Here is a 17,376-nt window from a genome sequence, read left to right as displayed (position 1 = left end):
TTATTGTGAATAGTGCTGCTATGAATATTGGGGTGCATGTATCTTTTCCAGTTACAGTTTTAATAGAAATAATAGTTCATATTACTAGCAGCTTACTAGTATCAGTCACTGTTGTAAGTGCTTCACATATTTACATATAGTTAATACATGTAAAGTATTAACTAATTTCATGTTCAAAACAAGGCTGAAACAGAAAGTAAAGACTTAGGTAATAGGAAAGTTCATATCATACCTTAGTAATGATTCTCATTACTCTTAAAACTAAGAGTTAATTTTAAGCAGAGTTAGTTTTAAACCCTGACCACAAAGTTCCCAATGTTTCATAAAAATGTCTGAGCTAACCTGCTCCTTTTTGTGAATGAGGTGAAATGACCAGCAGTGCAGCTGACGAAAGGATTTTCTGCATCACAGGGATAGTTTTCACAATCATATGCTGCAAAAATAGCCTTGTTAGATAGACAACCAGTGGCCTCTTTTTATAATTGTGGAAACCAAGGCTCAGAGAAGGAATAGGATTTTTTTTTTAAATAAAATCTTTATCTGAGCAAATTCTTGCTAGAATGTAGGGTCTTTTCATATTTGTACTGTGATGTTTCTTGGGCTTCAATTCTTTAAGTTTCTGTTGAGAAACTTGGTAACCCCTTTCTCTTGATTAAAAAAAACTTTTTTTTTTTCTAAGTAATGTGGTGACTTTCACCCCTTGTCCATGTGGTTTGGAAGTTCCCTTTGGGCTAATCCTCTCTTTCCTTGGCTGTTGAGATCATGGCTCACAAGACTGGCCATACATCAAAATGATCTGGAGAATCATTAAAAGCATCTGTCCCAGAGCCCACATACTAGGGCCCCAGAATCAGTATTTTTTAATGGGCTGCATATGATTCTCGTGAAGATGATGCCTGCACGATTAGGAGTGACTGTTCTGGGGAGCACACACCCCAACCCAGAGATTAGACCTCTCCTGCAAACTCACTGCGGGGTGGTCCTGAAGCAGCACGTGCCTGATCAGCCCATGGTTCTGTGGTTCAAGGCACACATCAGTAACCTTCTGGTTCCTCAAGAAGTTGATGTCAGAACCCCCCAGAAGGATTCTATTTTACAACGAATTTCCTGCTCTAGTCCTTTTCCTCTTGCCTCTTCTGTGTTCCCAGATGTGGACTAAAATGGTCGCCTCCAGGACTGTCCTCCAGTGTTTTGAATTCCTCAGGGGAACATGTTGGCCAGTGGGATGAGTGAGGGTTCTGGAGTCAGAGGAATCTGGGTTTGAATCCTATTCTGTTTGTTAGCAAATTGGCCGTGTTGCTGAAGGAGGGTTCCAGACAGCAGTTTTCTCATCTGTAAAATGGGGAATGATTATAACTTCCTTGGAAGGCTGTGTGAAGGTGAGAGATAAATGTATGCATAACACTCAGGACAGTGTCTGGCCCTTATTGTCTTCAACAGATCTTTAAAAATACATTTTAAAGGTCAGCGTCCTTTAAAGAAGGAAGGAAATCGTGTCTTTGTGAAACTGTGTAGCAATAGAGAACAGAACTCTATGTGTGACAAGTGAGATGGCTGAGCCATGGACTCAGACTTCAATTACTTGCTGTTAGGTAGTTCAGATGGTAAAGAATCTGCCTGCAATGCAAGAGACTCAGGTTTGATCCCTAGGTCGGGAAGATCCCCTGGAAAAGGGAATGGCAACCCACTCCAGTATTCTTGCCTGGGAAATCCCATGGACAGAGGAGCCTGTTGGGCTACAATTAGTGGGGTTGCAAAGAGTCAGACACAACTGAGCAGCTAACACACAGGCTAATTTTTCCCCAAATATATTTTCCTGGCAGGAGTGACTGGGTCCCACTCTTCTTTTCAAGAGCAAAACCTAGAATAGGTTTCCTTTAATAATTTGCTTCTTTACTTATTTCTTAAAAGGAATAGAAAATATTTTTTAAAAAAGAAAGAAAGAAAAGAAAACCAGTGTCTTCCTGGGGGCAGACCTTGATCTAGTCAGAGGCTGGGCCGATGGCAGGACCAGGCAAAGTCTTAAATAAAATCTGCATAGGGAATTCTCTGGTGGTAGAGTGGGTTAGGACTCCATGCTTTCACTGCTGAGGGTGCAGGTTCAACCCCTAGTTGGGGAACTAAGATCCCATGAGATACAGCCTCCCCACCCCCCACCAAAAAAAATTCTGTATCAACACACGCAGGAGAACAAAGCCTATCTTGGGTAAAACAAAAACAGAAAAGCAAGCAGGTGAGGAGGGCAGTGGGGAAAATCCACTTACGGATAGAGAATTGCAGGTGAAACAAATGCTTGAGGATGAGCTGACCCTCATTCGGTCAGAATTCTGTCTCCATCACCTGATAGCTGAATGTCCTCAGGAAATTGTGTAACTTCTCTCAACCTCCCCTTCCTCAAATGCAAATGGAAGGTAATAGTTCTAACTTCATAGGGTTTCTGGGCATGTCAACTAAAATAATGTGTATAAAACACTTGCACTTTATAAGTACAGAACATATTAGTTGAAAAATGAATAATTCAGCTAGTAGTAGTAGTGTTAGTTACTCAGTCGTGTCCGACTCTTTGCCACCCTGTGGACTAAGCCTGTCAGGCTCCTCTGTCCATGGAATTTTCCAGGCAAGAATACTAGAGTGGGTTGCCATTCCCTTCTCTAGGAGATCTTCCTGGCCCAGGGGTCAAACCTGAGTCTCCTGCATTGGAAGGCAGATTCTTGTGGTAAATGACATGTCAGAAATTGAAGTATAAATCCCAAGCTAGGACTTTTAGCCTGACCCTCTCCTCCACTCAAGTTTTCTGTATCCAGCTTTCCACCCCTCACTGAGGAACCAGATTTGTGGTCAGGAACTGTATATTCAACTTAGACTTGAAAGAACCACACCATTCATTTCTGTTTTCCTCACACTGCAGGTGCACCTATTATTATGTCTTTCCCACACTTCTACCAGGCAGACGAAAAGTTTGTCTCTGCCATTGAAGGCATGCATCCAAATAAGGAATATCATGAGACGTTTGTGGACATCAATCCTGTGAGTACACACGTCTTCCTGGTTAAAAAGCAGACATTTTATTCTGTCTATACGGTGTTCACCAGTTTAGCCCTGAGCACTCTTGAGAAATATATTGTCTTCCTTTCATTTATATATTCAAGTAGAGGGAACTCGGCTCAGTGCAATGTGGTGCATAGTCTCATAACCCGGCCATTAGAAGGCTAAGTTCTATGAAGCTAATATGCAGAAATATCAGCAAATCCCCTTTAACACAAAAGCAACAATGAAAGTTCCATCATTGGAAACCACTGGAATCAGACACGGTAACCTGGATCTTCTTCTGTTGCCGAAAGAGTGGCCTGAACATATATATGCATTCCTCCCACTGGGCCACAGATCAGCAGGGTGAAGATATTCCTCTGCCTACTTGCTGCCAGGAATGTTTTAGTTGAAATTTAAATATATATATATATATAAGCTTTAGTCACTTTTGGCAAAACACTTTATACAGGTGTTTTTGAGAGTTTATGATAACATTAATTTAAAGGGCATCAGATATATATACACTGTAATCCCATGTTCACAGAGGAGAAAAACTAAAAATCATGTTAAAAGGATGTGAGTATCATTTCATAGCATGAGGGCCCCTCACTGTAGGGACTGAATGCGATATCGTCTTTCTTGGGATTCTGAACACACGCATAGAACAGTCATACAAGAGCAAACCCATTCTTTGAGCACAGCAATTTATGGGCATTTCACTCATAACTACTCATTGCATTTACATTTGAGAAATTTGTGCCCTTATCTTCTTAGGAGGGCTTCCCAGGTGGCTCAGTGGTAAAGAATCCACCTGCCAGTGAAGGAGATGAGGGTTAGATCCCTGGGTTAGGAAGATCCCCTGGAAGAGGAAATGGCAACCCACTCCAGTATTCTTGCCTGGACAATCCCCATGGACAGGGGAGACTGGCAGGCTGCAGTCCATGGGGTCACAAAGAGTCACCACTGAGCTACTGAGCACATGCAGCACATCTTATGAATAAGATCTGGTGTGGTTTTCTCCCTTTTCTGTCTTAGCCATCAGTCAGTTCCTTTTCAGCAACCAAACTGTTTGCAGGTGCTTGTCACCAGGGCAAGGCACAGCCCCACACCCTTGGTGCAAAGGTGGAGTGGCCATGGGGGATGGTGCTGCATCTGCCCTCTGGGCTTGGTGGGGTGGGCCTGGCTGTGCATGGGCACCATTCTCTGGCTGTGCCCATATCCTCCTCATAGTGGTCTGACCCTCTGCCTGTATACCCAGGCCCAACAGTCCAGTTCAGTCCAGTCGCTCAGTCGTATCCGACTCTTTATGACCCCATGGACTGTAGCACACCAGGCCTCCCTGTCCATCACCAGCTCCCAGAGCTTGCTCAAACTCATGTCCGTCGAGTCGGTGATGCCATCCAACCATCTCATCCTCTGTTGTCCCCTTCTCCTCCTGCCTTCAATCTTTCCCAGCATCATGTTCTTTTCCAAGGAGTCAGTTCTTCACATCAGGTAGCCAAAGTATTAGAGCTTCAGCTTCAGCGTCAGTCCTTCCAATGAATATTCAGGACTGATTTCCTTTAGGATTGACTGGTTGGATCTCCTTGCAGTCCAAGGGACTCTCAAGAGTCTTCTCCAACACCACAGTTCAAAAGCATCAATTCTTTTGCGCTCAGCTTTCTTTATAGTCCAATTCTCACACCCATACATGACTACTGGAAAAACCATAGCTTTGACTATATGGACTTTTGTTGGCAAAGTAATATCTCTGCTTTTTAATACACTGTCTAGGTTGGTCATAACTTTTCTTCCAAGGAGCAAGCGTGTTTTAATTTCAGGGCTGCAGTCACCATCTATGGTGAGTTTGGAGCCGAGACCCGACAGGGTATCTGTTAAATCTCCTTGCTGCCCAGGTCCTCTGCTGCTGCTAAGTTGCTTCAGTCATGTCCGACACTGTGCGACCCCATAGATGGCAGCCCACCAGGCTCCCCCATCCCTGGGATTCTCCAGGCAAGAACACTGGAGCGGGTTGCCATTTCCTTCTCCAGTGCATGAAAGTGAAAAGTGAAAGTGAAGTCGCTCAGTCCTGTCCGACTCTTAGCGACCCCATGGACTGCAGCCTACCAGGCTCCTCCATCCATGGGATTTTCCTGGCAAGAGTACAGGAGTGGGGTGCCATTGCCTTCTCTGGCCCATGTCCTCTAGTGCTTTGCTATTCAAAGTGACAGCATCCTGGGCTTCCCATGTGGCTCCGTGGTAAAGAAGCTGCCTGCTAATGTAGGAGACGCGGGTTCCATGCCTGGGTCAGGAAGATCCCACATGCTGTGGAGCAACTAGACCCATGTGCCGCAACTATTGAGCCTGTTCTGTACAGCCTGAGAGTTGCAGCCACTGAACCCTATGCACTCTAGAGCCCATGCTCCACAACAAGAGAAGCCACTACGATGAGAAGCCCATGCGCTGCAACTAGAGAGTAGCCCCATTTGCTGCAACTTGAGAAAGTCTATGCAGCAACGAATACCCAGCACAATCAGAAATAAGTAAATAAAAATAAAATTATTTAAATAAAACCCCAAAGTGACAGCATCCTGCCCAATCTCAAGCCCCAACCCAGACCTACCAAATCAGAATCTGCATTTTAACAAGGTCCCCAAGAATTCACATGCATAGTAAGTGTGAGAAACATTGGTCTCCCAGGCTCCTAACCCAACCCTCAGTCCTCATTCTGTCTTGGGGAACAGTTGTCCCGTGCTCCACTCTCCCTAGCAAGCATGGCAGTGTCTTCCCTGTTTATCAGAACCACACAGAAACGGTGCTCTATTGAACAAGATTCTGTGTGTGGTTTTAAGAAGTCCTAATGGAGATCAGCCCTGGGATTTCTTTGGAAGGACTGATGCTAAAGCTGAAACTCCAGTACTTTGGCCACCTCATGCGAAGAGTTGACTCATTGGAAAAGACTCTGATGCTAGGAGGGATTGGGGGCAGGAGGAGAAGGGGACGACAGAGGATGAGATGGCTGGATGGCATCACTGACTGGATGAATGTGAATCTGAGTGAACTCCGGGAGTTGGTGATGGACAGGGAGGTCTGGCATGCTGCAATTCATGGGGTCGCAAAGAGTTTGACACGACTGAGCAACTGAACTGAACTGAATGTTTTCTTTCTGTTTTTCTGATTTGCAGTTGACTGGAGTTATCCTAAGAGCAGCCAAGAGGTTCCAAATCAACGTTTATGTCAGAAAATTAGATGACTTCATGTAAGTTTTGCTTCTTTCTGTAGAGGCAGAGGGTGGTTTTGCTACATTGACTTTCTGGTGGGGTTGCTGTCGGGAGGGGGTACAGCGCACTTCTAAGTCTGTTCACCCTTGTCCTTCAGGGATGAGGCACAGTCAGCATTTTCATGGGCTGCCTTGGTCTTAGAATTTACTTATTTTATTTAAGCAAACATGTATAGAATTCTTTCCACGAATCAGCCATTGTTCTAAGTTCTTTACATACTTATCTATTCCTTACAATAACCCTGTGGGGCTTCCCTGGTAGCTCAGACAGTAAAGAATGAAGATCCCCTGGAGAAAGGAATGTCTACCCACTCCAGTATTCTTGCCTGGATAATCCCATGGACTGAGGAGCCTGGCCATGGGGTCGCAAAGAGTCAGGCACAACTGAGTGACTAACTTCAGTTCACTTCATCTCCATTTTACAGATAAGAAAACTGAGGCACAGAGAGGTTTAATAACCTGCTAGAACTAGAACTCACACAGCTAGTAAAGTTACAGAGGCTGTTCTTACCCATCCAGTAGCATTTCCCATGGGCTTCCCTGGTAGCTCAGCTGGTAAAAAAATCCACCTGCAACACAGGAGACCCTGGTTTGATTCCTGGGTCAGGAAGATCCTCTGGAGAAGGGATAGGCTACCCACTCCAGTATTCATGGGCTTCCCTGGTGGCTCAGGGAAGGCTAGATGGGATTCTCCAGGCAAGAATACTGGAGTGGGTTACCATGCCCTTCTCCAGGGGATCTTCCCGACCCAGGGATTGAACCTGGTTCTCCCACATTGGAGGCAGACGCTTTAACCTCTGAGCCTCCAGGGAAGTCCTAGATATGGTAGATCTAGCTATTATATAGATACCATATAGATATGGTAAGGAATCCACCTGCAGTGCAGGAGTCCTGGGTTCCATCCCTAGCGTGGGAAGATCCCCTGGAGGAGGGCATGGCAACCCACTCCAGTATTCTCACCTAGAGAATCCCTATGGACAGAGGTGCCTGGAGGGCTATGGTCCATGGGGGTCACAAAGAGGCAGACATGACTGACTAAGCATAGCACACAGCAAACGTTTCCCACACCATGGCTCTGGTTCCCTTCCTCTCTTCCTTTCTTTCCACTGCTCCCACCCAGGGCCAGCCATGAGCTTTCCTGTGGGTGATTTAAAACTCTGTGGAGTTCAGTGTCCCCACACACCATCTAAAAACCACTACTTAGTTAGGACTCCTGAGTACAGTCTCCTGCTGAGACTTTTCAGTGGACACTGAGAAAATGCTAATTATGATTTAATGGCAAATGAAGAAACTGGATCCAAAACTGTAGTATGTATCTATAATATCATATTTATCATTTTTTTCTGTCTGCCTGTCAATCAGACTTGGTTAGTTTCCCCCATCGAATTTGCCAGATTTAAGCCCAGGTGTTTTGCATCTTTTTAGGAAGCAAGTGTGGTTTGTAAGAATGTATTTTTTGTGTGTGTATTTCTGAGGGAATATAATTTAGTAGTTACGATCTAGAGCCTTAGAATCAAAATGGAACTACAGTCCTGGCTCCAGCCCTTCTTTGTGGTAGTTCTGGGCAGCTTACTCTGGCCATCATTTCCTTGTCTTAAACCTGGGGCAGTAATACCTCTGCATGTGAGAATTAAGATGTGTTCCCAAGACGCCCGGGGCAGAGCTGGTGCTTAGTGCGTGCTCACTAGCTGATTGCTCCAGGCTCTTGGATAGACAATATTTAGTCAGTTCAGTTCAGTCTCAGTCATGTCTGACTCTTTGCGACTCCATGAATTGCAGCATGCCAGGCCTCCCTGTCCATCACCAACTCCCAGAGTTCACTCAAACTCACATCCATCGAGTCGGTGATGCCATCCAGCCATCTCATCCTCTGTCGTCCCCTTTTCCTCCTGCCCCCAATCCCTCCCAGCATCAGAGTCTTTTCCAATGAGTCAATGAGTCTTTTCCCATGAGGTGGTTGGAGCCTTCCCTCCCATAACTCTTGGGAGTATAGTTTTCATTTTGATGAATTTGCTTTCAGCATCTTGTGCTTTGGTAAAGACACTTTCCATAAATGTGCAACACTTCAAATTGCTAGACTGTTTGTGATCTAACGGCTGATTGTTATGTGTTTGCAAAGGTAAGAAGGCTGCATAAATTTGGGGTAATTCAATTTTCATGCTGGAATTTTCATATACACTTACCTCATCGGGCCAGTGTGCCATCATAATGAGGATGTCTATAAAATAATCTTTTTTGTTGTTTTTATAGTGAAACAGGAAACATTCAAACCCTGGTTTTCCCAGTGATGTACATCAATGAGGTAAGTCCTAGGAGGGAGCCATGGGTATATTTCACCTATGGAAGCTTGGGGACCTTCCATTATGGTGTCTGTGATTGTAGCTATGTGTAATTTTAGATGTGAGAAAGGGCAAAGGTGATTTTTTTTTTAAACCTGTTTGTCCTCAGAAATTTTCTGTTTATATGTTTACATGAATCTGTCTGTGAGATTTGAAAACGTCAGAAATTTCCCTTGTCAAGAACATTATGTGGGTGAAGCTCCTTTCTGGAAGCTGGTTGTGTAAGAACCAAAATGTAAAGGTGATCAGTTTACCATTTATTACTTGAGAAAAAGAGTGAAAAAGAGCATGAGCTGGTTGAGAAATGATTAAATAAAATGGGATACTTGCCCATTGATTGCAGTGATATGTGGTTGCCTTATCCTTCATCACAGCATAGATGTCTTTTCTACTTTGTGATAAACAAGCATACATCATGAATTATAGGAAACAGATCCTGTCTTAGTTCAAACAAAAGGGGTTTCTCTGAAGAAATTTCTTTGACAGTGTACCCAGAGAAATACTATCCCTAATTGTTAGGTATAAATTGAAGTTTTGTAAATAAAGCATATTCTGAAGGCTCAGAAAACACTTACCCACTATGTAAAATACCTGTGATAAATTTTTCTCTGAATCACATATCACACTTACTATAGGGATTTCTCCTCAATTTCCCTTCTCTCTTTCACCCAGTTTTGAGAGAAAAGGTGCAGGATCAAGTTCTTGACTGGACTGGCTTCCAGTGTTAACAGTAACATTTTTTAAAGTTTTGTGATTTTTCTATCTTCCATAAAAATATTTTTTCTTTGCAGAAGATTTAGTAACAGAGCTTAGCAAGAAAAGACAAATTAAAAATGATTTCTCACAAAACCTGAGCCAGACTGGTAAACTGTTTTTAACTTGCTTTATTTTCCTCAACAATGTGTTATAAAAACCGTTCTCCAAAACAGCTTTGTAAAAATAATTTGATGTTTTGCATTTTGTAAAAATAACACATGCTCTTTCTGGAACTCTTGGGAAATTAAAAATAACATTTAAAAAGTGAACTGCTTAATAAGCAAGCCCATCCCTCAGAGAAAAATGCAAGTGACATCTGCTTACACTGCCTCAGTATTTTTCTGGTTTTGATATTACAAACTTGAGACCCATACAGTAGATTGAGCTTGATATCTTTTTTTTTTTTCACTTAGCATTGTATTAGTAGCCACACTGATAAACTTTTGAAGGGTTTGTGATTACAATTCTAAGACAAGGCTTTTATTGTTTCATAGGAAAAATTCAGGCAGTATTTACCATTTACAGGACCTATTTGCTGTTTCTCCTGGGTCATTACTGTTATTGTTTGTGGGGAGCGCCTTGGAAGTAGGGCTTTGTGAGAGTATGGCAGGGCCCTGTTCTGCCAAGTTGCAGCATATCTGAAGTCCCCTACACCTGAACCTTTGCTTTGACTTTTTGCTAAAGACTGCATTGTGTCCGGGGAATGATGGAGTGAAACCTCGTGCTTTTGCTCCCACCCAGAAAGAACTTGACTTTTCTCTAGGAAAGTAAAACGTTAGACCTGGAAGCGACCTTGGAGACTGCTCTCTCACCCCTTTTTTCCAGAGGAGACTCTGATGGGCCTTCACCTGCAAATTGAGCCTAAATTAAGCCTAAACTCCCAGTTGTTGCTAATAATTGTTATAGCATTAAGCTCTTCAGAGTACATCATGAGAAACGCTGGGCTGGAAGAAGCACAAGCTGGAATCAAGATTGCCAGGAGAAATATCAATAACCTCAGATGTGCAGATGACACCACCCTTATGGCAGAAAGTGAAGAGGAACTAAAAAGCCTCTTGATGAAAGTGAAAGAGGAGAGAGAAAAAGTTGGCTTAACGCTCAACATTCAGAAAACGAAGATCATGGCATCTGGTTCCATCACTTCATGGGAAATAGGTGGGGAAACAGTGGAAACAGTGTTAGACATTATTTTTTGTGGCTCCAAAGTCACTGCAGATGGTGACTGCAGCCATGAAATTAAAAGACGCTTACTCCTTGGAAGAAAAGTTATGACCAACCTAGGAAGCATATTGAAAAGCAGAGACATTACTTTGCCAACAAAGGTCCGTCTAGTCAAGGCTATGGTTGTTCCAGTGGTCATGTATGGATGTGAGAGTTGGACTGTGAAGAAGGCTGAGCACCGAAGAATTGATGCTTTTGAACTGTGGTGTTGGAGAAGACTCTTGAGAGTCCCTTGGACTGCAAGGAGATCCAACCAGTCCATTCTAAAGGAGATCAGCCCTGGGTGTTCTTTGGAAGGAATGATGCTAAAGCTGAAACTCCAGTACTTTGGCCACCTCATGTGAAGAGTTGACTCATTGGAAAAGACTCTGATGCTGGGAGGGATTGGGGGCAGGAGGAAAAGGGGACGACAGAGGATGAGATGGCTGGATGGCACCACCAACTCGATGGACATGACTTTGAGTGAACTCCAGGAGTTGGTGATGGACAGGGAGGCCTGGCGTGCTGCGATTCATGGGGTCGCCAAGAGTCGGACACAACTAAGCAACTGAACTGAACTAAGCTCTTCAGATACCTCAGCCATGACAATTTCAGGTGATAATACCTTTGCCTTTCATCCAGAAAGTGTTATTCTAGAATATTCCTTATATATCAATACCCTGTGCAATTCTGGTTAGCCTAGACTTCTCTGAACACTCTCTGTTGAGATCTCTGGTCCCGATTAGTATAGCTAACTAAGAGAGAAATTATACTTTCTACATGCCATTTGTTGGGAGTATTTCATTCATTTATTCATCTAATCTGACATTAATTGAGCACCGACTGTGTGTGGGGTGCTATATCAAGCTTTTAGTTGACTGAAATTAAAGTCTTGACTTCAGGAATACTCCACAGTCAAGAGGAGACAAATAGGTAAATAGGCAGTTACAATGCAGAATGTGAAGACAGTGATGGAGGACTTTAGAATGTGAGATGGCAGCTCAGAAAAGAGGCCTTGAATGAGGCCTGATGTGGCCAGAGAAGACTTCTGGAAGGAAGTTATGCTGAGCTGGACTTTGAAGGATGAGCTGGAGTCTGATACAAAAGAAAAGCTGGTATCGTCCCAATATTTCCCCCTCCTTTTTCAGGAGGAGGAAATACTTCCTGGTATTATCTGAATATTTTCTCCCTCCTTTCCCCCACCAATTTAGAGTAAAACACGCTCAGGAGAAAAGAGGAGACATTAATGACTAAGTGCCCCCTCTGGCTATTCTAACTTATAAATGGATTTTCAGTATCTCTGGTTTGCTGACAGGAGGACATACCCAAATTGTGTTTAATGATTTGGAAGAAAGATAGCGCAAGAAGCTTTACCCCCTGGATATTCATTAGTAATCAAGGGAATACTATTTTCTTGCTCCTCTCCGCAGAGTGTTCTCATTGATAAAGAGACTGCAAGTCGACTGAAGTCTGTGATTAACACTACTCTGATTGTCACAAACATACCCTACATTATCATGGCGCTGGGTGTGTTCTTTGGTCTAATCTTCACCTGGCTTGCGTGCAGAGGACAGGGATCCACAGATGAGGTGAGCAGTGGCTGGAGGAATGTCTGCCTTACAGGATTATGTTCAGCTGTGCTTCACTGAAGGGGTGTCAGTGGGCTCATTAGGGTGGACTCTGAGGTTTGATGCTGGGCACAGTGATTTCATGGTTGTGTTACTTAGGCTGAGCTGAGCCAAAGGAGAGGCAAGGGAAGTGTGTCAAAGATGGAGCGGTGATAGAATAATACTCTTCAGTGTTTCAGACTCTCTTGTTGGGACTAGAACCCCTGGGAGTAAGGATTACATCTTTGGAAAGAAGAATATAGAACAGCTGAGCACCCAGACTTTGGTGTCAGAATGTCCAGGTTCAAATTCCAGTTTTGACTCTTAATAGCTGTATGACCCTAGAAATCATACCTTAGTTTCTCCATCTGTAAAATGGGATAACTGAGCCTCACTTAGGAATATTTTGTGAGGACTTGATGATACTTTAAACCTAAAGCACTTGGCCCAGTGTAAACACTTAGTAAGAGCTCAATAAATATTAGTTATAGGACAAAACAGCTCCATGATTACAGAGCAAGGCAGCCAGGGATCTGCTTGGAAAGAATCCCTGGTGTATCAGGAGATACCTACCACTGAGTCGTTACTGCACAATAAATGGTGGGCACAGGGGAGTGGTTCCTTTTCTGGAGAGATGGGAACATCCCCAAATGGATGGGATAAATGGTCAGGTTGGCTTCCCTAAGTGACCAACAGGCCAACCCAGGGGTCTAAACACCTTCGATGAGCCTTTCTTAAATACCCACCAGCTTTCCAGTTGGCAGCAAAGGCTTTTTCCCCTTCTCTCTTCACCACCTCCATTAAATGTCTGAGGCAAATACGAAGTAGGAAATGAAATAGGCTGAAACCATCTAAATCATGTTAGTTCAGATTTCCCTGTGTGCTCCCAGTATGCCTCTCGACCCACGCCCATCACATTAGCATGAATTAGGGGTGAGGCAGCAATCTTTCCATCTCTATCTATGGATCTTAAAGTCACTCTAAAATGGATCTTACTGCCACAGACACAGATGAAAGCCCACGTAAGTGTCATGAGTGCTGCTACAGTTAACCATCTTCACATATTCACAAGCAAACAATTACTGCACCCACCGCCTCCAAGACATTGTTCTCTGATGGGTTTCCCCTTGAAGGAGGCAAATTAAATAATGTATGATGAGGATTATGTTTCACGTCGACACAGGGAAGGGTACTGCTCCAGTGTCAGGGTGAGGATTTTAGAGCAGGCCTCCTGGAGAGGATTAGAGCTGAAAGTTAAAGAAGGAACAGGAGGAAGCAGGCCAAGAGAAGAGAAGGTGAGAGGATGACATCCTTCCTAGCGGTTTCTCCTCTTTCCACCTTCCTCCATCCCCTCCCCACACCTTTTGTATCTGGGAAGAAGCCGGTGATGTGACCGCCTAACCCCATTGTCCTCTCTCTTCTGGTCTCAGGGAACTGCAGACGAAAGAGCGCCCCTCATACGAACCTAATCAAACCACGAGCCGTGCTTGGGGAAGGAAGCATGCACACTGTTGTGACCTGGGCCGTGATGACATGGGGCAACCGCCTGTGTCCTCACGGACTTGCCGCCTGGTGAGACAGGAGGAAGACGCGCTCATCACGGTGCTCCGGCGTGTGATGAGCACCTTCCGGCAGAGGTTCAGGAACAGGCTGACCTGGTTGGCCGTTAGGATCCTGTGGTCCCTGACAGATTGTTTTCTTTTTCATGTGTCTAGCAAGTATTTAATAAACGCTTGTAATTTTTTGTTATTGTTGGGTGCTGGTAGCTCCAGAATTTTGTGACCACTGTCGTGGTTATAATGTCTTTGCATCACTTGTTAATGCTACTTGGTCTAACCTTATTCAATACTCTTCATTCACCAGACTTTGTGCTCAGAATACATACATATTACTTTATGTTGTTTTCCTCCATTCATTTCATCCACCAAACAGAAGTAAATAAGAGTTCGGAATGCAGGGTAAAATGGTAAACATCATTCAGTAGTATTCAAATGCATTTAATTTCCTCTTTTGAAAAAGTACATATTGCCTTTCTTGCAAATCTTCAGTTCATAATTCCTCCAGGATAATAATTCAGTCTTCTGACCAGCTTTCACCCAGGATGGGAATAAGTGGGGAAGGGGTTGTTGGGGTGGTCCCCATGAGTTGATAGTGACAAGCACCTGAGGATTTTTGACTTGTACTTTTGTGAATTGAAAGAATGCATAAATAATGTTGGTGAGGACAAGTACAGATATTTCAAATAGAATAGAGTGCTAGTTATGACTTTTGTGGGTAGTTTGTTTCTTTTTTTTTTTTTTTTTAGTCAGAATGATCTTGATGTGGAAAGGTGTTTCTGGGAAAATGTAATCAGTAACTGATATTTTTTGCCCCCGAACCACCCTTGCCAAGTATGACTGTATTAACTACAATACTATTGAGTGATTATTTGTAAAATTATTTATCAATATAGGAAATCCATCTATCCACAACCTAACTTACACTTAAATTTCAGGAAGTCTTACTGCACTAAATACACATTTCTTCTGGGGCAGTCTTCTTGGTAACTCTGAAATTGTTTCTGAGTTGTTCTCACCTCAGATTCAGTTCCTTCTGATGTTTTGTGGCTCACTATCACTCACTGAGTAGAGAAAAATGTCCCCTGTGCTTCCCTGTGACAATTGTTTTGCTGACAGAGTGATGGTGTTTTAAAATATTGCACAGGAAGTACTTTTAAGAAAGGTCTCTTGGTGTCAAAAGCAGAGCCACCTGTCTGCAGAAGACCTCTTGACTCTCAATGTAACCTGAGTCAGGATTGAGAACCATCCATTGTCACAGAATTCAAGCATATTTAAGGGCAGTTTCTCTGATTCTTAATGCTCACTATTCATTTTGGATTGAGAAACTTGTACAGTTAATCTGGCAGACCGCACAGAGAACTTCTCAACAACTGAATCATTCTGCAGGATTTTTTTTTGTTTAAAACGAGATTTCAGTGTAAGCAAATGAGGGGGAAAAGCCACAGATTTCACAAATATAGCTTCTGATCCCTGTATGGAGCCAATAAATCATTTTCTTGCCCCAATTTTCCCACTCTCTACACTAAAGCAATATGTAATGTTTCCCTTTTTTGAAGGAGCAATTCATTAAACTCTCAATTTCTCTATAAATTAAGATAGAACCTATAGATACCCCAAATCACCAAAATGTGAGATGCTAAATTGAAGTTATTTTGTCTTTAGTAATGCCAAATATCTAGATGTTTCAATTCATCAACATTTAACTAGATAATTGGTACATCTTATTGTTATGCACCCACTTATTCACACAAATAAAACTGATAAGTCAGTGCATACCCATTGATTCATTCTATTATCAAGATATAATCATCTGAGATGAAATTTTTAAATACTATGATAACAGGTAAAGATGTACACGTTTTGATTGAGTCCCACACAGCCAGGGACCCCAAAACATATTATTTTCATATGATTCTTAATAGTTACTTGGCTTAAAAAAATCACATTTGATAATTTCCTCCAAAAAAATCTGTGGCAAACCCATATGCTGCAGTCAAGATTACAGATTGGTTAAGAACGAATGTACCTATTTGGTTTTTGGTTGAAAATAACAAACAGTTCCTCATGATCATTTTTGTGGAGCTGTTATCCTAGACAGGCTCCCAAAATCTTTGTGATTGCCACAATCAAAGAATACCATGTCCTGTACTATGATGCTCAATTTACAGAGAAACCCAACAGAGAGAGGTTACCTCCCTTCTCTCGAGGAAAACTGGGAGTTGAACACAGGACAGGAAATGGGCTTTGCCACTTTCCACTCCAGGCTTCTCCCACTAGACTTTATTCTAGAAAGATCACTAATGGTCAAGCAGGGCAGGTACTACACAACTAACTTCTATTGGGGTTTTTACTCAAGAGAGACTAATTCTTTCTTTCAGTTGCTTGAAATGAGAGTTCTGTAAAAGGTGACCTCCATCCTCGGCCCTCTGGACACTATCACTGGGATTAATTACTTGTGACTAGTAAAGAGAATGCTGCCCAGAATGTTCTTCCTGTAGTTTATACTGCTGGCTCCTTTCATGTGATTCTTGACATGTGTATTTCTACCCTTAATGCAATGGACTATTTCACTAATAAAAAACTTTATATGAAATTGCACTGGAAACTGTATGTTATGTCATCAAGTGTTCAGTGGTCCATGGAGTTTGATTTGAAAGGTGCTCTTCGCCCTGTGGATGGAATCAGGCTTGAGTCATACCTCTTAGGCCACCTCCAATTTGAGCTCAAACTGTGGTGGACAGTTAGAGGCAGCCTGACAAGCCTCACTTCAGGTAGGTCCAATGCTGTGCTTTTTTGCCTCAAGTCTTTCTCCAGAGCCCCGGAAGCCCCTCAGGAGCATGGGGGTTAATACTCCCAATTACTCATGCTCTGGGGCTTCCCAGGTGGCTTAGTGGTAAAGAATCCGCCTGCCAATGCAGGAGATGCAAGAGATCTTGATCCCAGGGTTTGATCCCTGGATCGGGAAGATCCCCTGGAGAAGGAAATGGCAACCCCCTCCAGTATTCTTGCCTGGAGAATCCCATAGACAGAGGAGCCCGATGAGCTACAGTCCTTGGCATCGCAAAGAGCTGGACAGGATTTAGTGACTAAACAGCAACAACTGATGCTCAACCAGAGTGGGCAGGAGTCAACTGCTAAGGGTGCCAGGTCTCAGAGGGCCAGTTCTCAGGCTCACTCTACTCGGTCCCTCAGCTAGGGTTGCCCGGACCAGAAACTGCTCCTGTTATAATTCCTTCATCCCCAGCCTGACTCTCCTTACCCCCGCACAGCTGCCTCCAACCAAATAATCTGCCTGTTTTAACCCCCCTATTCAGGTCTGTTTCCAGGTGAACATAAAGTGAAATGCAGACAAATCCACCCAGAGGGTGCAGCAAGATCAGAGAGCTGTTGAAGAACTACTAGACTTTTGTGTCTGCAGACATTTGGACTGAAGTTATTAGGCCCAAAGTTTAGATTCTCTTTAAAACCTTTACCACGCCAATAATAGTGCAACTTAACTTCTGAAGTCAGAGCCAATCCAGATCAATCATATTTAGCTCAGTGTTACAAACATCCTTATATTATTAAGGATGCTTGAAAACCTCAGTGTATGTGCTTCCTAGGGACCCCCAAAGCTGATTTCAACT

General features: G+C 43.2%; 1 protein-coding gene across 1 annotated transcript in view; it reads left to right on the top strand.

Moving 5' to 3' along the window:
* SCARB2 (scavenger receptor class B member 2) overlaps window positions 1–16,355 on the top strand; it is a 76,625-nt gene extending 60,270 nt beyond the window's left edge. The window contains exons 8-12 of the mRNA XM_052641635.1: window positions 2,909–3,027; window positions 6,195–6,268; window positions 8,540–8,591; window positions 12,015–12,173; window positions 13,622–16,355. Coding sequence (XP_052497595.1) covers window positions 2,909–3,027; window positions 6,195–6,268; window positions 8,540–8,591; window positions 12,015–12,173; window positions 13,622–13,660 — 443 coding nt within the window. The 3' untranslated portion in view covers window positions 13,661–16,355. The remainder of the gene's footprint in view (window positions 1–2,908; window positions 3,028–6,194; window positions 6,269–8,539; window positions 8,592–12,014; window positions 12,174–13,621) is intronic.
* The last annotated feature ends 1,021 nt before the right edge of the window (window positions 16,356–17,376 follow it).

The sequence above is a fragment of the Budorcas taxicolor genome, chromosome 6 (assembly GCF_023091745.1).
Source record: "Budorcas taxicolor isolate Tak-1 chromosome 6, Takin1.1, whole genome shotgun sequence".
NCBI lineage: Eukaryota > Metazoa > Chordata > Mammalia > Artiodactyla > Bovidae > Budorcas > Budorcas taxicolor.
The sequence above is the reverse complement of the archived record's forward strand: the minus strand, read 5'-3'. Positions and strand labels throughout refer to the sequence as shown.